General features: G+C 34.1%; 1 protein-coding gene across 2 annotated transcripts; it reads right to left on the reverse strand.

Moving 5' to 3' along the window:
• Positions 1 to 772: 772 nt before the first annotated feature.
• Positions 773 to 23,635, reverse strand: ALX1 (ALX homeobox 1). Of its 2 annotated transcripts, XM_005860851.2 has the most exons (4): positions 23,331 to 23,635; positions 20,251 to 20,555; positions 17,025 to 17,153; positions 821 to 1,442 (listed from the first exon to the last, which is right to left on the reverse strand). In XM_005860851.2, the coding sequence occupies exons 1-4, from the start codon at positions 23,554 to 23,556 to the stop codon at positions 1,122 to 1,124; spliced, it is 981 nt and encodes a 326-aa protein (XP_005860913.1). In that variant the 5' UTR covers positions 23,557 to 23,635; the 3' UTR covers positions 821 to 1,121. The 2 variants fall into 2 exon arrangements, with proteins under 2 accessions (XP_014390763.1, XP_005860913.1); XM_014535277.1 differs by lacking the exon at positions 17,025 to 17,153 and having other exon boundaries at positions 773 to 1,442; positions 23,331 to 23,602.
• Between the last annotated feature and the right edge of the window lie 6 nt (positions 23,636 to 23,641).

Raw genomic sequence — 23,641 nt, forward strand, 5'->3', positions numbered from 1 at the left:
GAAAAAGCTTGGAATGTGACAGGGGAAAGGGAGGAGAAGTAAATCAACGGGGTTAGCAATTTTCCAGATGCAATGTATTTTTCTTCTTCTTGTCCACCAGAAAGTTTAGAGAGTCTTCTGACATTTTAATTCCCTATGCAAAACCACAGTAGCCAAAAATGCGTACAGATTATATGTCAAAAAACACAGACACAAGTGCACTTGCACATGAAGTAAATATAAATTCGGATTCACGACCCCTTTCACAGAATACATTTCTTTTAGTGCATTTATTATACATTTGTGTATACCGTTTGACAATTCAAACTTAAAAGCAACAGCAGGTTTTGTAACTTCCTTTTTTTTCCTTGTGTGTCTGATAACTAAAACACCAAGTCCATGCGGACTTCTTCACTCGAAAGATGGCATTTATAAAAAACTGTTCTCATGACTATATGTTGAATCACACCGGAATATTTCAGTGATCACCTTCAGCCACATGGTTTCAGGAAACTATGCCCAAATATTTCATGCAAATGCTGGTCGTTTCAGAAGAGTTCTTTTTGCCTGGATTGGAAACTAAGCATCTAGGGATAAAAAAAAAAATCTTTGAGACCTGAAGATAAATTCTCAGCAGCAAGGGATATGCCCATTGCGTCTTGGAGCCAGAGAGGGAGAGATGGCATTTAACTCCCCGAAACACCCTGCTTCAATATTTACCTGACAGCTTCGGTATCCTGACAGGTTCCCCAGTGCATTTCTTCCTTTATCAGGTATTACTTTACAAGGGGTTTCTTGTTGTGCAGAACTAACATAAATCAATCTATAACAGAGGAATTTATTTAATACATTTATTCTTTTAAGAAGGTTGCATGACCATATTTCATCGATTTGTACAATAGAAGAAAGTTACTACTAAAACAGAGTTGGTGGAGACTGGTGCATGGTAAACCTATTTAGTCCTCAGATGTCCACTCTTAGATTTTAATGTTAAATAATCACAACTATTCATTTAAGCTGGTCTCACTGTATATCTTGACCGTTAGCAATTCCGCACACAGCAGCTTATTGTGATATCCTTTAAATATGAGAAATAAGGATGTTTGACTTTTCCATTTAAAGAAAAATAAGAGTACTGTATGTTACATGGCCCATGAAATATTGGCAGTGTGCTCCTTGGCTTTCATTCGAAGGACTGCGATACTGGAAGACCTCCGCTCGAACTCTGGCTTCGTTTCAAATGCATGTCCATTGGCAGCCCCCGTCAGAAGAGAGTCAGTGAAAAAATTGTTGAGGGGCACGTGGCCGAACTGGTTCTGGTGGTTTGAAAACCCTGTGTAACTGGAGTCTGTCCGAGGCGAGTGAGAGTAAGGTGTCATACAGGAGGAAGTGTCACGTGGCACCATGCATGACGTGACCACAGAACCTCCGCTCGCGTTTCCTGCCCACAAATTGTTCTGAATCTGGAATATAGAAAACAACAAATATGACATTTACGCGTCCTCGCTTTTGTTCCTTTGCTTTTGTTACACTGTATTTGCTACATTTTGTTAGCTGCTCATTGTTTGCTCCTGATGGGTGGTCTGTCATTACATTCTGAGTATGTAAAGTGATTACTGAAAAGTAATTATTTGAAAGATTCTTCCAATTTGTTTTATTGTGATAGATCACCGAAACCCACATACTTAACCACATAAAATACTCTCAAAACATGTCAATCTCTTGAGTATTCTTTTTACAGTCATAATTTTTAAAATGAAATCTGGAAGATTTAGTCATGATTCATGACCAATTCATGTGCTTAGAAAAGCGGTTTAAAAGGTGGTTTTAAGTTTAAATATAGTTTTCATATTTCTAAACAAATGACACAATTTCATTTTTTACGCTCCATAGTTGGACTCAGTGTGGCAGTTTTTGTTGGAAACCATTGCTGACATTAAGCTGTTTGCTCTGTAGATATTTTTGATCAAACTGATTTTGGAAAATGTTTAACCTTTCATTGCCTTTTATTTTGTAACATCTTGAATACATAGGTCTGTGAATATGAAAAATAAGTACATATTTTAAACATTTATTCTTTGACATATATGACATAGTGAGGCTACAACAGATGTATGACATGTAAAACAAATTTAGAATTCTAAAACATGACCATTATCAAATAATGGAAGCAATTGAGACAAATATTCAAGTATTAGCAAAAATATCTGAATATAATGTAAGTACTAAAAAACAAACATCATATTTATGATTGAAAATAGGGTTATCATTTGTACCCAAGAAATTCACATTTCATATCATTAAATCTCTACAGAAAACAATTAGTACAATATTACCAACAAACACAAATTTCTCTAAAGTTATGAGCATGTAAAAACACCCTAAGTCGAATTTGCATAATATAAATTTTCAACGGAATGTAGATTAAGACTAGATATTTAAACAAGGATAGAAACACAACGATCACATGCATTACTGAGAAGCACAGAGCAAAATCATGACAAATGGAAGGAGCTGAGGGAAAACAGAAAGGGCAATGTTGCATGGTGTAGTGTGGCAGACATGCAGCCTTAGGAGATGAAATTTAAATTTTGAACGCCTTTTACAACATTATTGCAATAGGTGTGTAGTAGAACACAGCAGCAATATACACATTTATCGCATCTCCTTTCTTTTAAAAAATCATGATAATTAGAATTATAAATTACAATGTTTTCTTGTAGTTATTTTTACTCAAAGATTCCAGTCTACTACATCTGGCCTTTGGTGTTTCTTACAACACCCAAGCTTAAATTGTACTTTTTAAAACAACTTACTTCCAATTAAAAGTAGGAAATATGTTAGTGACTCTTCTAGATCACACTGGCAGAGAAGTTACTCTGTCACAGAAGAAAGACCACGTAGCCAGTTTCAAACTGAACATCTGATTTCATCCCTTAGTGGGGACTGCAACAATCGGCAAGATGCTTATTTTAGTTATATTTTAATAATAGTTCTTTATATGAATACTTTGTAAGCTGCTATTAATGTCAAATCTATGAGATATACCTACAAATATGTATAATAATATGCATATTTTATTCATCCTTACATCGTCATGGTCTATGCTGCTTCACCTATGACTCATTCTATGATATGTATCCCACTTTAGAAAAATACGTAATGATTGATGCCAGTGATTACTGAATTATGTATTTCAAACCAACAGGAGAGGCTGTTGATGTCATTACCCTGTCCAACCAGCTCTTCTAAGTTGATTTGGTTGATTTTCCCCTGACATTCAATCAAACATTGTGCTACATTGAAAAAACCACAGTCACATGTCTGACAAAAGGGCTTTCAGGAAATGAAAGTGAACTTGCTTGCTTATTTTTTGAAAAAGTAAATGAAAGGCAAACTAGTGGCAGAGAAAGATTATTTACATTTTACGTTTGTTAAAGGATTTGTCAATCTATACATAGTGTTTAGAATTTATTTTTAAAAGCATCTGCTCATATTCTAAATGCATAGAAATATATTTACCAATTAGGTAAAAAGGGGAAAATAAGAAAGGTAAAGACAAGGAAGGTAATCTATGAATATAAATTAAGAGAGTATTTTCTCCCTAAAGGAATTAACATTAAACTATTTATAAGTTGAAAAGAAATTCTCCAGTTTCCAAGACATGAGAACCAAATGTTTTTATTTTTATCAAAACTTATTTAGACATGATTAGGCAAATTAAATGTGTTACTTTTGGTGAAAGAATTTCTAGCATATAGAAATATTTTCGGAACAGAGCAAATTGGTAAAGCAAGCTACCACAACAATGCTTTTAGTTAGATTTGGGAAGATACATTTGCATGGGTGGCAATAGTGTCACACGTTTTTACTGATATGTTCTGTTTCCATGACCTCTGTCTCCCCTCATAACCCTCATGTCTTGCTCTCATTTTAAAATTTCTGATACGTCTTCATTTGACTTTAGGGATTTAGTTGGTTTTCATATTGAAAGTTATGTGTAAGTCACAAAATTAATTTCCCCAATGAACTGAGGTTTTCCTTCCTCTAAAGCTTCATTTCTTCTGGATGTAAGATAATCAAAATGAGGCTCATGATAGTTTATGATTATAATTACCATGTGTCAGACATTATATTAAATGCTTTATGAAGACTTCTAATTATTATAATGCACTAAAAGGTATGAGCTTTTACTATCCCCATTTAGTAGAAGGTAAACGTATAGAATGGAGAACTTAAGAATCTTACCCAAGATTGAATGACTCCAATGGTGGAGATCAAATCTGAACCCAGCAAATCGTAAACAATGTTACAATGATGTAAAAATTACTCTATAAGTTAAAATTGCTCATTTACTTATTCATAATCCTAACTTTGTGGGGGTTCTTAGGCTTACTCTCCGAAAGCAAAATCCTCAATGATTGCTTAGACTCTTTCTTCATCCTCAGGCCTAACACAACACCTAATAAACCCTGAATACAAATTTATTAAGTGATTGAAAAAACTCTAAGAACATGAAATTTGAACTGATCCATCTTACAGATGCAATCAAACTTTTATGGGCAACACATGCTAATGCTAATGTTCTACATTTTGTTTCATAATTTGAACTCTAGAATCACCATACTACAATTATTATCTTAATAGAAATCATAAAATTACATACCTACACCTTGCTAACTTTATTTCTCTGGGTAGATTTTTTCCCCTCTCTATGAAATACTTATTCTGTATTATAGATGCATCTTCTTGGAGATTCTGGTTCATTAAGCAGAAAGGGTGGCTCAAGGGGCCTATGTTAAAATAAAGGCCATAATACACACATGCAATTCTGAACATCACCAAGGCTTGGGAAACACTGTTAGAGTCTAGCTTCCCTCCACATGCAAAAACACCTCCTACACTTTTAATTATGTTCACTTCCATTGACAAGAAGCTCACTTATTTTAAAAACACTCCATTCCCTTTTGGATAGCTCTATAAAAAAAGCAAGCTGTTTCCAAATCTTAGCTATGGTGAATTGTGCCGCTATGAACATAGGGGTGCATATATTCTTTCTGATTGGTGTTTCTAGTTTCTTGGGATATATTCCTAGAAGTGGGATCACTGGGTCAAATGGGAGTTCCCATCAGCAAATGAGTGGATTAAAAAACTGTGGTACATCTACACAATGGAATACTATGCTGCGGTAAAAAAGAAGGAATTCTTACCATTTGCAACAGCATGGATGGAACTGGAGAGCATTATGATACTAAGTGTAAGCCAGTCAGAGAAAGATAAATATCACATGATCTCACTCATTTATGGAATATAATGAACAACATAAACTGATGAACAACAACAGATCCAGAGACAGAGAAGCATCGATCACACCGTCAAACCTCAGAGGAAAGGTAGGGGGAGTGGGGGTAAAGGGGAGAGATCAACCAAAGGACTTGCATGCATGCATGCATATAAGCCTAACCAATGGACGCAGACAACAGGGAGGTGAGGGCATGAGTCGGGGGGGGGGTGGGGGGTAATGGGGGGATAAGGACACATATGTAATACCTTAATCAATAAAGACATTTTAAAAAGCAAACTGTTATCTTCCTCTATCTATCGCTTCTATTTCTGTTCCTTAAAATGATACAGAATAGGTAGTGTCTTTCTCACATGTGAAAATCTTCAAATATCCTACAAAATTATTACACAATTGCAAGTCTCTCTTCTTTAAGCATTCCTCATATGCATGGTTTCCAGACTGCTCATTCCAGTCACATTCCCCAGATATGCTGGAGGCTGTCAACACCCTTCACCCACATCAATATCCAGCCCTGGGAACAGAATATCATTTTCTAGAAGTTGTCTGAACACCACTATAGGGGAACCTGGCAGGTAGCATCATTGTTCCAGATAATCTTCTTTTGTTAATATTTAAAGGCAATATTTAACTACAAAGTTGTGTGATCTTGTGGTTTATGAAATCTGTTGTCAAGGTGGTCTCAATCTATGGCTGTCCCATGTCTCCACCAATTGTATTCTTCTGTAGGTGGTCCTTCTAAAGCTATGTGCTAGGTCTACAAGTCATCTTGCCTAAAACTGTTTATACATATTTGTCAACAGAAAAGCCATACAAAAAAAATCTCACTCTGACTCATTATAAGAAACACTACATTTTCTGTTACATTTTGAATGCATATTTTTTCAATATATAGAATTGTTACTCTTTTGGATTATTTCACAGACGCCTACAATGGCAGTGCCCAGCACCAAATAAATTTTGGGGTGTTTCTGTCGGCCTCTAACTGTATAATAGTCAAGGGCTTTAAACCAGAAAGAACGTTATTAAATATCCTTCTTTCATGTGTATTGGGGGGGAAAAAAAGACTGCCTGCCTTCACACTTTTTCTTCTTTGTGTTTAAAAGGAGTGAAGAATCTTAAAACATTCCGTGTTTTAATGTGCTTTGCAACGTTTTTAAAAGTTCTAGGGATATGTTCAAAGCACTGTCCAGGGAACTTAGCCAACTGCCTCCCATTAGCATGAATGGAAGTTCCGCTGACTTCTACACACCACTTTGAACATTTATTTGCCCCTTAATGTTTTCCTAATCAAATAAAAAGTTAACACTTAATTATTCCATGACTTTGAATTTTGGAGGAAAGTTATTTTTTTTGTCTGATTCTTTCCAAACTGAAAACAAATTTACTTAACATTCATTTTCATTCTAAGAAATTAAAAGCTATAGGTAGGAAGAAGAGGGTTCATATATACATGCATATTATACATACAAAACACACACATGTTAAGAGTTCTTCACTGTGGATATATATTTGTCATGAATTAAAGTAATATGGTAAATCATGGATATGGAAATTACCTTCACCTAGAAACTTGATATAGATATATTCTTATATAGCCAAAACTACAAAGGAAATTTTAGTATGCTAAACATGGTACACATTTCAAATATATTTGATGATTTTGTGAGTAGTTTTTCATACTTTTTAAAAACCTTGTTAGTCTTTGTCTTAATTTTAAAGTATCATGATGTGTAAAAGACATCAAAGAGTTCCATGACAGCATTATATATTCTATATACTAATGTTAGTGCTATATAGAAGACAGAAGCCTATGGAATTGAATCTGGATTTAATAGAGATACTTATAAACATGAAAATATACAATTAACAGTCATTCTTTAATTTCAAAGCATCTCTAAAACCAATATTTGTCTACTAAAATAATTTCATTTAACCATACTTCTCTGTATATATAGACTGCTACTACCTGCTACCAATATCCACATATACACACATAATCACGCATACCACATACACACATCATGCTACTACACACACACTACCTTCACATCAAATAACCACACGCTTCCCTGTTAAAGGTTAATTTAAAAGATCAGAAATCAGGGATTCACAAAGAGGTATTTGTGATGCTAATATAACAATAGCTTATTTGCATTAAAATACAAAAGTTGATTTTGGTTTTTCATCATTGACAGAATGTTTACATTTATTGATTACTCTGCATATCATTTAATACTTACTATATGGATTTATTACCACATTATCACCATATAATTTACCGGATTTTTATATGGTCTCTTTAAAAAACATAAACAACACTTTTTACAAAAGCAGTTCAATTTTTTAAGAGGCTATTACATTATTTACTAGCCTATCACTTTCTTTAAAATGTAGGGTGGTAAAATATTAATAAGAATCATATGTTTGGTAACTTGCAGATATTTTTAGCTGTTGACTAACTTTAGGGTCCCATTAACTTTTCTAGTAACTACATCAGTAGGTTGCTGGCAGGGAGAAGGAATTAAGTGTTTTTCTAAGTAGGGAGTTTGCTACCAGTGAATCACACACACTGAGGCTTTGTCCATCTGGGAAAAAGTCCCAACTAGAATAAATTACAGTAAAAAGATCGATTGATCTTGTTGAGGTACTATCTAAGATAGAAATGAGGTTGCACTTTCATCAGTGCCTACTTATTAGGTGTCATTTGGCCAAAGAAAAATTAATATATTAACTTTTTTGGAAATCATTTACATTTTTAAAATTCCAAAAGTATATATTATCAGCATATAGTATTATTAAGCTGAAGTGATTAAAAATCAATTCATCAGAAAAGAATCACCTATTAAATACTGATTGCTATTTAGATTTTTAAAATGAAATTTCACCTTACAAATACGGACAGAGATTTGGAACAAGAAAGAATGGATTTTCCATTTAAAAAAATCATTGTTAGATATAACGATTATATTAGACCAATAATCTGAGAAAAAAATTGCTTTACAGAAAAATGAAAGCATGTATCTTTTCTTAGTACAAAAATACAGGCACTAAGTTTCATAAGAAATGTTAATGTCTGGAAATTTTCAGAATGACATCATATAAATATGTTTAAATTTTGTATTATTCAAATAATATTTGAAATACCAAGTCAAATATATAAGGAACATTAAAGACATTTTTTTCTTTTCCTTTAGTTCTGGATGTGTTCACAAATTGTATAGTAATTATTAAAAAAATTATAGGAAAGTATACCCTATATTCCTTAAAATAAAACTTTTCAGCTCAACTAACTTAAAGAGATCATAAAATCATAGCACTTAGCATTTTCTATTTTATTTATTATTATCCAGCAAAAAATATAAAGTATTTTTCAATTATTTTTTCACATTCCTTTACTTGTATTTTAATACATGCATGATAACCATTGCTGATTTATCAGGGCCTGATTCATTTTTGATGACACAATTGCCCAATTAAAATTAAGTTCACACCCAGCCATGCCGGCATGGCTCAGTGATTGAGAGCTGACCTATGAACAAGGAGGTAATGGTTCGATTCCCTATCAGGGGACATGCTGAGGTTGCAGGCTCCAGGTGGGAGGGCCTGCAGGAGGCAGCCTATTGATGATTCTCTCATCATTGATGTTTCTATCTCTCCCTCTTCCTTCCTCTCTGAAATCAATAAAAATATTTTTAAAATTAAGTTCAGCCCCGACTGGTTTGGCTCGGTGGATAGAGCATCAGCCTGAGGACTGAAGGGTCCCAGGTTCGATTCCAGTCAAGGGTATGTACCTTGGTTGCAGGCACATCCCCAGTAGGGGGTGTGCAGGAGGCAGCTGATCGATATTTCTAACTCTCTATCCCTCTCCCTTCCTCTCTGTAAAAAAATCAATAAAATATATATTAAAAAAATTAAGTTCACATAATAAGAAACAAAGATTAAAATATGAAGTGTTTTCTATTAATATAAATCAAATATGCAAATACTTTCATTTGCACAGAATAGTTTAAATCTTAGAAATGTCTAATTTATGTCAAACATGAACTTTGAATTTATTCTTAAAGTCCTGAATAAAGTCACAAATTATAGATATTGTGTATTTGTGTTAACTACAAAACTGAAATTTAATTTTTGTGATTTTTAAATCAAGTGTGAGTTTGTGCAAAAAATTTTTTCTCTATTTTAATGCTCCATGATTTGGAATAGAAAAGAGAACCCACAGAAACATGAGGCTTAATCAATATGGCACAGATAAAATTCTGGATTAAAGTTTTTCATGAGGTTCACTAACCTTATTGTTATTGACTAACAATAATAGTATGAACTGCAAGTTTTAACCCACAGGTCTGTTCTCATAGACTTCCCAGGCTTTCATGGCTTACTTTCCCCCTGGTTCTTCTCTAGTCTCCTGTAAGGTAGTTTTCATGTGTATAAGAAACACTGGCACTCTTCAAAATCTATTTTTACATTTCTTATTTATTTTGGTAATCTACTCAATTTTTTATTTACTCTTTCCTCTTAATATATAAAATAATGTACATCTGAAACGAATACAAAATATTATTGAATGTCAAGTATAATTGGAAAAAATTAAAGAAATATATATAATACTTATGACCAATTAAGTTAAATTTAATGCTTTAACAGTGGCCACCTATTAAAAGCAACAACAACAAAAAAATTAGCTAAGTTATAATTATGGGTATGTCATTAAATCACAGTAAACTTGAATATTAAATATTTTAAAGAACTAAATCTATTTTTATAATCTAGATCATGAATGCACATTACTTCTTTTGGAGGACATTCTTTATCTCTTTATATGTATTTTCAACAAAATAAAAGTTATTCACCATTTGTGTCTAGCTGCATCTTCAGCAAATTGATATTGACAAAATCTGCTTCATGCTACATATAATTTACTTTTAATATATATATATATACACCTCTATATGAAATATTATTTATACATATTTATATAAAGCTTGCATATATTTAATTAAATCAACTTTATCAATTATATATATTTATTTGAGTAATAGACTATCATATCATATTCTTTGTATGACTTTAAATATTTGTGCTCTTAATCAGTGAGAAATTGTACAATATCAATATGACTTGTGGACCTAATGATGCTAACATTTTTGTCCCTCCATTCATAAAGGGAGTTTCACTGTATAATTACATAACCATTGCACTGGTTGTTTCATATATATGAGACTATTCATTATATCACACATCAAGTATAATTACATTACTAACATTTTTCAAAGTTTATTGGGTTGTTTACTTTAAATATTTGGAAAATATAGAAAAAAACAATGATAAAATTGTGAGACGTTCTCCAAAGGTTAAAACCTGATCCAGATACCAAATTGCTACAGCACAGTTGTTTAAGGAGGGAAGTTCCTTATTCCTTATTTAGCTTAAGTAAATGTAAACTTTAAGATTAGTACAGAAAATGGTGATAGAAGAGGATAGGGTGAACAATATCCTCCCAATCACTATCTTATTGCTTTATTATTCCCTTTCATTTTTTCTTTTTTATTTCCTTTTAAAATTGCATCATTTACAATGTTTGAATTAGAATTTGTTAAACTAGAAATGTTATACAATCTTAATTTGTGTTTTAAATTACCACAATGAGTACAAATTGCCTATAACTGGAATCCAACTCTTGGTATGTTCAAACTCAAAGGGGCATAAATTTATAAAGTCATCAATTAAACATCAGAAAACAAGATACTGTGCAGGAATGTTTGTAATTTGTTAAGTATAGATTTAGTTATCATTTTCACTATGTACTAAGTAAAACCTCATTAAAATTTTTCTTGGGAAAAACTTCCATGCCTTCTTTGAAATTTTTGATGAAAATATTTTGGAAGAAGAAGAATATGCTCAAATTTTCCTAAAGTCACCAGACTTAGTTATCTTAATTTAAAGAAGAAATAATATTAAACTGAATTTGGTCTTTCCCTAGATCCCTAAATTGTAAATTTACTCACCGACTGAATTAGTTTAAATGCTACAACATGCAACATAAGAGAACATTCAAAACACTTACTTTTCCTCTCTATTGTAGGAAAAAATAATAATAACTAATGGCTATTATAGAATGGTTACTATTTATTGAGCATTCATTATGTACTAGGCAATATTCTAAGTAATTTGCATGCATTGTTTTGTTTAATCTTCTCAAAGATTATAAGAACTTTATCCCCATCTGATGAATGAGGAGAAACATTCCTTGAAGTTAATTCATTTTGGGGAAAGCTCCAAAACATATTAACCTGGCATAGCCAGGATTTGAACTCACCACTCCCTGACTGTGAGGCCCATAGTCATACATTCACACCTGGCCCTCCTCAAGTCTCAGGATTTAGCTCAGTAGGCTGTTTAGAAATCAATCTATTCCTCTCAATAAAAGAAAAAGCTTTATGATGATGTTCATCAGCATCTACACCACCATAACGACCAACTCTAGTACTAACAATGCTTCCATTTTACAAATAAAGAATCTGAAAATTAAGGAAGTAAAGAGACTTATCAAAAGTTACCCCACTAGTAAATGATCAAGTTAATACAATCCAAAGCAAATCTAAGGACATAAAATAAGGGTTCCTTGTAAGAATAAAGGCTAGTTATAATCTTCCAGAAATTTTTATACTTTAACTAAATATTTTAATCACCAAAATAATTTTTAAAATGCTTTGGTTTTGATAAATTACAAACAAATTAAAATCTAATATTGATAGATGCTTTCGTGCATTTTCAATTGAAGGGCAAAGGTATTTTTGGTTGTTGGGTTTAATTTGCATCAAGAAGCATTTGCAGAATTTGGTACAAATATCACTTAGTTCTTTTTTGAGGGTATCTTTATTTTTATTGTCGACACTATCATGATTTCCCCATCACCCTCTTTTCCGACCTCCACCCATTCCCCACCAGCACCCCTCTGGCCATCACCACACTGTAGTCTGTGTCTATGGGGTGTGCATATATGTATTCTTTAGCTAATCCCTTCACCTTCCTTCATCCAGTCCTCTGCTCTGACAGCTGTCAGTCTGTTCCATGCATCCATACCTCTGTTTCTATTTCATTCATCAGTTTATTTTGTTCATTAGATTCCATATATAAATGAGTCACCTAGTTCCTAATTTGTCCACAAAGCAGGAAAATTGGTCTGGCTCATTTGTATAACCCCCATGCATACAACAGTACCACACATACTATATTTATTGGATAAAATGCAAAAAACTTTGGGAAAAATAATTGACTTGAAAGGTTTCAGCAAAATCTTTCTAGTCTATTCCTTTTAGCAGAGGAGGAAATTGAGATTAAAAAGGAAAAGCTAATTGCTTAAGACCACAGAGCTGGTTAATAGCAGAGATTCAAAAATCAACTGTGGTACTGAAAATTGATTAATTTTAGGTTTATAATGTACTCCTGAAAAAAATATTGAAGTGAATCAATACTTTGTCCACATCTATTCGGTGTATATACAAGAGTGGGCAAATGTAGGTTTACATTTGTATGTGAATGAGTTTGTTCTTGTATTATTATTTATTAGTTATTATTTATTTGTATTACAACTGTAACTCCACTTTTATCCACCCCTGTATAATTTGCTTAATACTGTGGTGATACAAAGGTAAGAATTGAGTCATCTTTTAAAAAACTTTATATATATAGTAAGCTGGCTGGCAGACACTGTATACAGCCCGTCACAGTCAGTGGAGAAAGTGATGTGCTGATTATAGGGGGACTGGGAAAAGGTTTCATGGAGGAAAAGGGGTTAGGTGAGGGGAAGGGAATTCAAGAGAGAGGGGACACATTCCGCACAAGCAATGAAACAGTTTTTAAAAATATCACGTTTTGGAGAACATCAAGTAGTTTAACTTATCTAAATCACAGTGTTGTTGAATGGCAACTAATATTGTGAGCTAAAGTGTTTGTTTTTTTTTAATGCTATTTTCAGTACTACATTAAATTATTTTACTACTGATATCACACCACTCACTTCCTTGTTTGTTTACTATCAGATATGAGTGAGCTAAAGAAAAATAATATATGAAAACAGTCTAACAGTGTCTACATGTTTCATGCTTTATGTCCTTATTTTATACGTTTTTGAAATAGAAGCATTTTTGCTTCCCAAGGTAATTCAACGTTTTAGGGTCAAAACTTAACTATTTCATTGCTCAATGATACACTATAGAGATAATGTTACATCAGGTACCCTGGACTCCCACTCAGAGATCCTGGGTTCAGGTTCAGTGATTAATGGCTACAGGAAGAAAGTCGGGCTGAAATAAGCCCTCAGCCGGCTGTTACTTTCTCTTACTGTTATGGCTGTTGTTACTATAGTGCCATGGAGACCAGTGGAAACAAAGTATTGAGAACACTTTAGAAAATATTAATTATTATTCCTAAGTAATCATATTATATGTTACATATGGATACCTTTATGCTAAGTAAGATCATTATCTACACTGGGCAGGCTTGAGAAGATCTTTCTAAGCCATCTCGTTTTTCGTGTATCTCTGTGCATGTCTTTGCTTTCCCGCCAAATTGCTAATTCTTTGTTTCTGTCCTGCCTCCAACATTTTCTAGTTTCCAACTGTTTTGATAATTAATAACTTTTTTCTAGAATTAGTAACAGTAACCAAATTCAAAGTTTTATTGCACTGAGCTGTTGCGTTCTATTTTGGTTTCTATTTTTCCCATTATACATTTCTATCTTCAAGCCACAAGATTAAAAAAAAAAAGTTTCCTTTAGGCTGACGCTTGGAGACATGGTACTGTCCTAATTCTTTTTTCAAACAAACTAAAAAGTAAACCCCATATTTTAAAGTTAAAACAAAATTTCCTCTTACAGTGGGGGAGTGGAAGACACTTGATTTCAGAATTTCTGGCAAGCAAACATTACATGACTTACCAGTGTAGAAAAGCACTATGGATGCTATAGTATTGATTTTAGTTATTGTTGACAAGTTGCACTGTCAAAATAACTTCCACATCTGATCTCCGTGCTTCCATACTTAAATTATGAGGTGGTATCACCAATGTACATACAGCATGGAGAAGCCACAGGGAGAATTAGTGTGAAATTCCCATGACTCGTGAGGGGAAATTTTAAATTACTCCTTTGCTAGAGTGTAAAAGACTCAAATGTATAATTCATACCATTTTCTTTCCTGCTTGAGCTGCTGGGTTGCCTCATTCTGCTAGTTGTTAATATCTAAAGCTATGCAGTACAGTAACATAATGGCATGATAATCCTAGGAAAAAGGGCATCTAGTCAGAGTATATTAAGTAATATTAAGCCACTATAAAGAGGTTAATTGGTGTCAGGCACTATAATTAATGCTTTAGGCTACACTGAAGACAAAAGGGGAGTTAGAGATAATGCAACCAATAGCAAGGAACAAAGTAAAAAATGGGGTTTACAAGAAAAGGAATGACAATTGAAATAATAAGGTATAAAAAATATATAGTCAACTATTGTGGAATAAACTTATCAGACTGTTTACAGTGCATTTGAAAAGAGTTCCTAATATGTGACTTATTTCTAAAGTCCTCATAGTCAACTATCGCCTCTAATAGTTCAAAATTATATAAAATATATGCTATGTCGCCCTAACCGGTTTGGCTCAGTGGATGGAGCGTTGGCCTGCGGACTCAAGGGTCCCAGGTTTGATTCTGGTTCGATTCTGTACCTTGGTTGCAGGCACATACCCAGTGGGAGGTGTGCAGGAGGCAGCTGATCGATGTTTCTCTCTCATCAATGTTTCTAACTCTCTATCCCTCTCCCTTTCTCTCTGTAAAAAATTAATAAAATATATTTAAAAAATAAAATAAAATATATGCTATGTCTATTATTTTTTATTGGTATTTCACTGGTTGTGAATACATTCGCTGCTCCCCTAAACTAAAGTGCAAATTCGAATAAACAGCTTAAGCTGTATGCTCCTTTGGTGTTAATGTGCTAACCCTGCAATCATTTAAACATATTTGCTGAGACAGTCTATATTGACAGTTAAGTTCTTGCCCTTGGGAGCCAGAATGCCTCTGGTCAAATCAGGGCTTCACCACCAGTGGAGGTGAGTATATACCTCCCCTCTCTGTGCCTCAGTTTCCTCACAGGAGACATGGGGATAAATAATAATGCAAACCACATAAAGTTGCTGTGGGGATTAAATGAGTTAATATACACACCCTGCTTAGAACAGTTTCTCAGAGAGTAAGGGCTATAGTCATATAACAACGAAGAGAACACTGCAGTGCCTGTTCTCAGGGAGCTTGTAGCCTAGAGGGGAAAGAGCCCCTTAGGCCTCTGCTTAGAACTCAACTAGGACACTCAAAAATATTTGGTGCATAACATTTCATTAGCCCTATGATGATAAGTAACCAGGAGTGTATACCTGCTTTTAAACCGAAGGGAAAAGTAAGGGAACTGCTTTAAGATACATTTTTAAAAGTAAGAGAAAACACAGTTCTTCTCATGGCAGGTGTGGCATTTATTCCAAAGCTACTAGCAAACTGCAGGACAAGGCTGAGCCATTGCCTCCCTTAGAGATTGGCCTGTAAGGAGCTGCTTGTATGATCACAGACCAATTCCTTAGCTCACCTGGGTCTGCTTTCCTAACTTCTAAAATGAAGAAACAGAATAAAATGATCTCTAAGGCTCTTGTACATATATAATGTTACACAAATAAATTTGGTGAATTTATCTGGAGGAGTGAAGGTCTCAAGATAGGTTGTTAAGGGTCAAAAAAGGCATCAGAACATAAGGATAGTAGAAAAATAGAGGACTGAATTCATACTAAAAGGGTATGAATTTATAGTTGAAGAAAATGAGTACCTTAAGTAAGTTTGAGGCTGTGACGATTTCGTTACTGGACTATCAAGGTATTCCACCAACATACACGTTACATATTTGTTATCTAAGTGGTCTCTTACAGTGCATATCATTAAACAAAAAGGAAGTAAATAACAGATGGCTTGTTCCTTATAATATGTGCCAATCATGTACCTAATACAGTTCTGAATAATTCAGTGTTAGGATAAAGTAATACTCATTTAGAAAGGTAAGAATATTTTTTACTTACATGCAGTACAGAGTATGGATAAGAAAAAAAAAACCTCTAAATTTAAAAAAAAAGATGAAAAAATAATTTCTAGTCTTTAAAATGAGAACTCCCATTATAAAGGGAAGCATATTTTTACATGATAAAAAATTTTTAAATTATATTCAGTCCTAATTCTACATGCATGTTAAGAAGCAAAGGACTAAATGTTTCCTTCAAACAATGAGCAACTTATACTACATTTGACACTTTGTTGTGTAGGACCGACTTGTGAAACATTATCTACAGAGATAGCATGCCAAACAATATTCAATATATTTTTGAAATAAACAAGGGAAGTGATTTTGAATAATTAAAATGCAGAGTAATTAGCATACATATACAATTGAATGATGCTACTTCAGGTGTTGCATTGTATAACAAGGAAGAGACCCTGAAATATTGTTCAATGAATGGCTCTGGGGGAAAAATAGTAACAAAATAAATATTTTAGTAAAATTTAACAAACATGAAAAAAGGCCTTCTGGATTTTAAAATTCTCATTCCAAACCTCTATATTAGATATAATAAAGCCTATACTAGCTCTTTTAATGATATACACACTGCATGTATTTTTCTTGATCAGTATTCCACACAGTTTATCATACCTGAGGATAGCTGTCAGTCCTGGGCAAAACTGATATATCATAGGTGGCAGCAAAATGGCTTTTAGCTTGTTGTATTTGGCCATAACGTTCTCTTTTCCTCCACTTGGCCCTTCGATTTTGAAACCAAACCTAATTTTTCAAAGAAGTAGAATTTTAGCTAAAGAATACTTGATAATATAAATGTGATGTTAAAATAATTCAAATCAGAAAGGTAAGTCAGGTCAATACAATTACTAATAAAAGAAATTTTTATCAGAAAAAATCCACAAATTTTACTTTCTATTTTACCTTTAGATAAGTGGTATAACCATGAGGCACTCTAAATTAACATAAAAAGACAAAATACTTTTAAAACATTTATTTAATATGTTTGAGCCTCTGTTTTTTCAGTTATGGAAAATAAAAAGGATTTAGAGTATATGATCCTGAAGACTCCTTATATCTCCAAATTATCATAGATAATCCTCCTCTCAGAGAATGCTGCAAGTTTGAGAGATGTTCATGACTTTATAATTGGGGGTTATGCACATGACATTAACCCAGCCAATTTATAACCAAATGAATATCTGGGCCTATCAAAACAATTATCTTTAAAGCATTTCATAAAGTGAAGACTTTTCTTGATTATACCCATACTTACATACTCTTAGAAAAAAATTTAAATATAAAGACTTCATCTAAAAATAGATGGCATCAGCAGAAATATGATTATATAGAAACATAAAATATTAAGATTAGATATAATACTGAGCATGATAGAGACAAAAGGTAAAATGGAATCATCTGAAGTACAGTTATGGTTTTAAAATAAACAAATGTGTTTATTACATCATGCCACTTATAACATTTATCTTCTCTTATAAAAAATATTCAGCCATCATCAAAATTATTCTCCAATGTAAATGACTTACAGATAATAAATAATAAAAGAAATAGAGCAGATATAACCAAGTGTGAAGAAAGTCTATGAGTTAGTGGGACCTCTACAGGGTCACTACACTCTCATACTAACAATATTTATTGCAACAACCATTTTCCACAGAGGGTTAAATATTCACTAATTCATACTTATCACTCTCCAGAATTTTCATTTTAATATTTTCATGTATTAAAGGGAGATATAGAAAAGCATCTTCAATGTGTATAAATTGATATTTTTGAGTAGACATGACACAAGCAGCTTCCAGGAACTCTTTAGTCTTTACACAAGTATGTTCAGAATATAAAATATTTAGGAAAGAAGCTGGAAATCAAATATAAAAATGCAAATTGTTAAAAAGCCTTTTATTAAAATTACTCGAAAGTTTTATTCTTTTGCAAATTCAGTTATAATCACACTTATGGAAACATTTGAACACTCAGTTTAATATGTAAACATATATCGCAGATTTAAGATGGCACTTCGGAAGAGTTTGCAGCAATTAAAACGAGGCAAAGGGAGTTACCTGTTCAGTGTGGTTTCTTACAACACCGCTGGCCAATGTGTGTTATCCATTATGCCCAGACTCAAGACAACATCAACAACCAAACCAAACAAAATGTAATTCCTTGCTGTCTCCACAGACAGGCACCAAGAGCATACTAAGGGAATTCAGTAGTAAGGTGTGTTTTTTTGTGTGTGTTTTTCACTAAGAAAAGACCTTGACAATCTCCTTAAAATGGATGCCAATAACCACTCTGATGTGAAAAGCAGGAAAGAAAACAACCTGAGTAAATTAGGTTCAGGCTGGCTCTCTGTGCATGTTCTCAGACAAAAAATGAACCAGGACTTGATGAAATGTTAAGGGGGAAATATGCATTGTACACAGCTGACCCCTCTGTATGCAAACACGTTTTTCTATGCTTACAAGTATAACTAATTTAAATATGTGGGTACCAGGAAAAAGGAACACATGCGGGCTCCTGTTAACACTTGACAATTCTAAAACTTTTCGTTAGCATCAACTTTCTATATACCTACTTCCTGAACTAAGATAAAGTAACCATTTGCTTCCACAACTACAGAAAAAAACCTGCTACTTGTTACCCCTGCACCACCAGATGTTGTGTTTAATGATGTAAAGGCCTTAACGATGGCTTAATCTTCAGAATAAATACTATTACTCCACTAAGCACAAAAGTTTTCACTCATTCATTTATTCTGTAGTTTATGGGAACTGCAAAATTCAATAGTTTCCTATTTAGAGTAATAAAAGCATGCCAAGGAAAAAGGTCATTCTCCCAAATGATTGTTATTTGGAACCTAATAAAATGTAGTGCAAGAATATCAACTCTAATAAAAATAAAACATGCCTAAGAGGATAAAATTTTATCCAGTATAATTTTTCCTTTTCAAATGATTACAAATATAGTATATTAAATCATCCAATTTGATCATTTGAATACAACTTATAATTCACTACATATTTTTAAATTACTGTATGATAATTATTTCTATTGCCTCTGCAAAAACTATATAAGTTATCTATATTTAAAATATTGAATGGAATGACATCACTGGCAACTACTAAGGTGATAAAATTGAAAATGAGTTATATGATCTTTCTTTAATTATGTATAATAAAAATAGAGTTGCTTTACATAACAATTGGGAATTTATGAGATTGTTTCTTTTTTTCTTTGTCTTATTATTACCTTAACTTCAATAAAATTATATATTTATAGGCCATTATACAAATAACTTGTCAATACCTGGTGTATAACCTTAAAACAAAACTCAATAGCTGATAAAATAGAAAAACAAAATAAAACACACGCATTAATAAGTGAATAACTATGGTTCTATCTTTTGCCTTTTAAAATTAATTTTTGAAATCAGAGGTATGTTAAGATATAAATATATTTAAAAAAAAAAAAACAAAAAAACAAAACTCAATAGCTGATAAAATAGAAAAACAAAATAAAACACACGCATTAATAAGTGAATAACTATGGTTCTATCTTTTGCCTTTTAAAATTAATTTTTGAAATCAGAGGTATGTTAAGATATTCAGTTCTTTAAATAATCGATGGTTTTATGCCTATATAACTCAAGTATTCTTTTTTATGTTTTTATGTAAGTTGTTACATTCTTTGCAAGTAAAAAGAAATTTTAGCAGACCTACATACATAACATTGTTCTACATCTTTAAATAGTTCCTTTGTGGCAAATGCAACTATTGAATTATTCTAACACTACCTACCTACACCCACCAGCACCCACCCAAGGCCATCATATGGCTCCTACCTGGACCCTGGCCTCAGTGAGCTCTGTCCTCAGAGCAAGTTGTTCTCTGACGTACACATCTGGGTAATGAGTTTTCTGAAAGACCTTCTCCAGCTCCTCCAGCTGCAAGCTGGTGAAGGTGGTTCGGTGTCTCCGCTTCTTACTGCTGGATACGTTGCTGTCACATTTATCCCCAAGTTCATCCAGTTCTCCCTTCTCTGGCATCCCTTTCACGGGAGACATCCGGAGACTGTTACAGTTGTCCATAGCTCTATTTAGTTCAGTGTGAAGTGGCTGTCCTTCTACTTTAGTGATCCCATAGTTCACTGTAACCAGGGGAAAACAACAGTTCTCAACATTGTGAAGCATTTAGATGAAGGACTTAAGTTGTAATTTAGAGCATCAGGAAAATGGTCTGCTAATGATTTATTGTGCCCGTATTAATTCAATCATCACATTAGGTACAAGTATTAATCCACTTTGGGCAGGTTTAAAGCCATTTTAAAATGTGTATATGGAATTCATATAATTTGCCCAAATTCATAGTTCTACAGGACTAATGCAATGTTTATGCACATAATTTATAATCAAATTAAGGCAGTCAAATTAAAAGTGCTCCAGATTTTAAAAAGCCTAAGTGAGCATAATTTTTGAAAACTGAATCAAATTTAATATAAGTCACATATTTATTCACAGCAGACAAAATTAAAATTAAGCTACTTACATGGCCCAAGAAAGATATTTCAAATTTAAATATCTGTAAACCGAAATTCAAACTCTTTCCAAAAGTTATCTTCCTCCTCCACACAAAAGCTATAGATTTCCCACATGGTGTTGTTTCTACTATATTTTGAATATTTCAACTGTATATTCAGGTCTGCACTTTAATTTTTTTCAAAAAGTGATCTAAATTTTTAAAAATGATTTTATATTAGTTTCTGAAAGTGTTTACCATAGAAAACTGAAGTAGACTTCTTCAGCTTATAAATTTGTTTACAGTTCTTGCTAAATATGCCATATTTATTCTTAACTCATAAAATATGTTTTAAAGTAGAAAGCTTTATTTTTACCTCTAATAAAGCATAGCAATTAAACCATCTATTAAAAGATTACAAAGAATTACAGCTGGCATTTTGTTTAGGGATGTTTTAATTTCAGTGATTTCCTCCAGATTTGGTTGCATGCTTGGGGTATGATATAAAACAAAAATGTATCATGTGGTGCCACACACACACACAAATGCAATTAATGCACATAATAAAATGGGAGGCATTTTTTGAAAAGTAAAGTCAACCCAGCCAGAACAATAATTTCCAATGAACTGTCATAATTTTTTTTGCTTTTGTCTGTATTGAAATGATCTCTCACAATGTATTTTTACAACTGCTTTAATCATTTTACCCATATATTGAACTTGAATGCCTATATAATTGAAATGCCAAATAACTTTTGTGCAAAAGAAGATGTGATGTAAAACTAAATATAAAGAAGAGCCATGACTGATGAACAATTCGGTTTTGTCTCTGTGGACGGAGTTAAATGGGGAACTGCGGTAATTAGCGATAGGGGGAGGGGAAGCAGTCCTGTAACTAAGGGCATCTCAGGAGAAAGACTGAACTTTCCTAAAGGGAGCGGACTGCTGCCTATGTACACCTTCCTTCTTTCACAGTAAAACTAGTCCTAGGAGTGTGATGTTCATTTAAAAAGTCGATAAAGTATCAAAAATCACCTATTTCTCTTCTTATTGTGGATTCCCGACAATTTAAAATATTATGATTGAGTTCTATCCAGCAGTCAGCACAGGGCATTACAGAACCATTTAAAAACAAAATCCTGTCCATTCTTACGTAGATACCTAAGAATTCCAAACATCTAAAGATACTGCAGTCTGAAAATACACCCAGAAAGCCAAACATTTAGTGTATTAAAAATAAAAATTAATTGATGTGTCTTTCTAAATAAATGACCGAAACGATTAACTGATTTTCTCTATCGCTTCCGCCTTTATTTTTGGTTTAACGTTGCAAGTCAAAAGTAACTTGCAACATTGAATAAAATAGGTACTGTGTACAAAGTATTTAGAAAAGGAGCTACTATGAGCCAGTGCTTGCCAGATCTTCAACCTCCATTAAAACAGGGGGCAGGAGGCTTGTTGTAAATATTTCACACTTAATTCGTTTGTTATTTTAAAGCAACCCGCTCCTTACAGCTTAACTGTGGAATATATACAATGATAAGGAAAAGTCCTCTTGGAATTGTAAACTTGATTGAGCTGTCGCGCTCTGAGAAAAAATAGGTTTGTATTGGGTTACAAGATAGAAAGATGGTTTGTTTTGATAACATTTTGACTTTGAGAGACTTGGCCATTCAAAGTTGAAGATTTCACCCAGAAGCATTCTGAAAGCTTCTGCGGTGACTTTTAACGTGGAGTCAGAAAACTGCACCATGCACAATTCCGGAGTGAGTGATTATACTGGGGTCCTTTGCCCGAAGCTATTTAAAGTGACTGTTCTTCAAAAATTTGGGTTGCATTGCAAACCCAAAGAAGCAGAAATTACAAATTCACACAAGCTAATCTAGCAACTCTCCAGCTTCGCACAGTAAGATATCGCTATGTCTTGGGGGAAAATTTTTTTTTAAAAAAAAGGGTTTTTCATCTAAAGGAGTTCACAGTGTTCTCATTCGTGACGACAGTGACATCCTCTAACGAGCTGTGATGGATTTCAGCTCCCGCTGCCGGGCGGCGCGGCGGGCTAGCAGAGGAAGCGCGCTGTCTTGACTCAATTACGCTTTATTTACCGCCCTATCGGTTTACGCCTGGACCTGGGTGCAGAGAATCGGGACCCGCAGGGGACAACACTGCGCAGCCAAAGGGGAGCCGCGGAGGCACGGCGGTGCCCACTCCTCCCGCTGCCCGCCCAAGTCGCCGGCAGCCAAACACGGCTTCCCGATACCCGCAGCGTTGCTCTGCCTCCCTCCGCCTTCCCGCTTCCCTTCCCTTCCCTTCCTCCTTCACTGTCCCGATGGATCCCCCGAACTTCGGATTTGCACACGGGCTACCGCGACGGGAGCTGGGGCTGGGGCTGGGGCCGCCGACTCACCGCTGCCGTCCTGACAGGGCGAGGTCCTCTCCAGGCGCACGTGATGCTCGGCGCGGGGCAGGGGCCCGAAGGCCTGCACGCATTTGCCCGCCGCGGCTTTGCTGTAAAAGGACTCATTGTCCAGCGTCTCCATAACGTGCTCCAACGCGCCTCCCGCGCCCATGTAAAAGTCACTGTTTTTACTCTGCGGGCTCTTGAGGGCAAACTTCTCGCTCAGAAACTCCATAATCCCGGTAGCTGTCTCGGGGCTCCAGGGGCGCGGAGGCTGGAGAGCGCTGGGGGAGGGAAGGGGCGGGCGGGAGGAGGGAGGG

This window comes from Myotis brandtii, unplaced genomic scaffold (genome assembly GCF_000412655.1).
Source record: "Myotis brandtii unplaced genomic scaffold, ASM41265v1 scaffold141, whole genome shotgun sequence".
Lineage (NCBI taxonomy): Eukaryota > Metazoa > Chordata > Mammalia > Chiroptera > Vespertilionidae > Myotis > Myotis brandtii.

Coding starts and splice junctions, on each gene's coding strand:
- ALX1 (XM_005860851.2), bottom strand. CDS start 23,556: ATGGAGTTTCTGAGCGAGAAGTTTGCCCTCAAGAGCCCGCAGAGTAAA. Junction 20,556..23,330: donor GCCCTGTCAGGACGGCAGCG/GTGAGTCGGCGG, acceptor CCCTGGTTACAG/TGAACTATGGGATCACTAAA. Junction 17,154..20,250: donor TCACTGAGGCCAGGGTCCAG/GTAGGAGCCATA, acceptor TTGAAAAATTAG/GTTTGGTTTCAAAATCGAAG.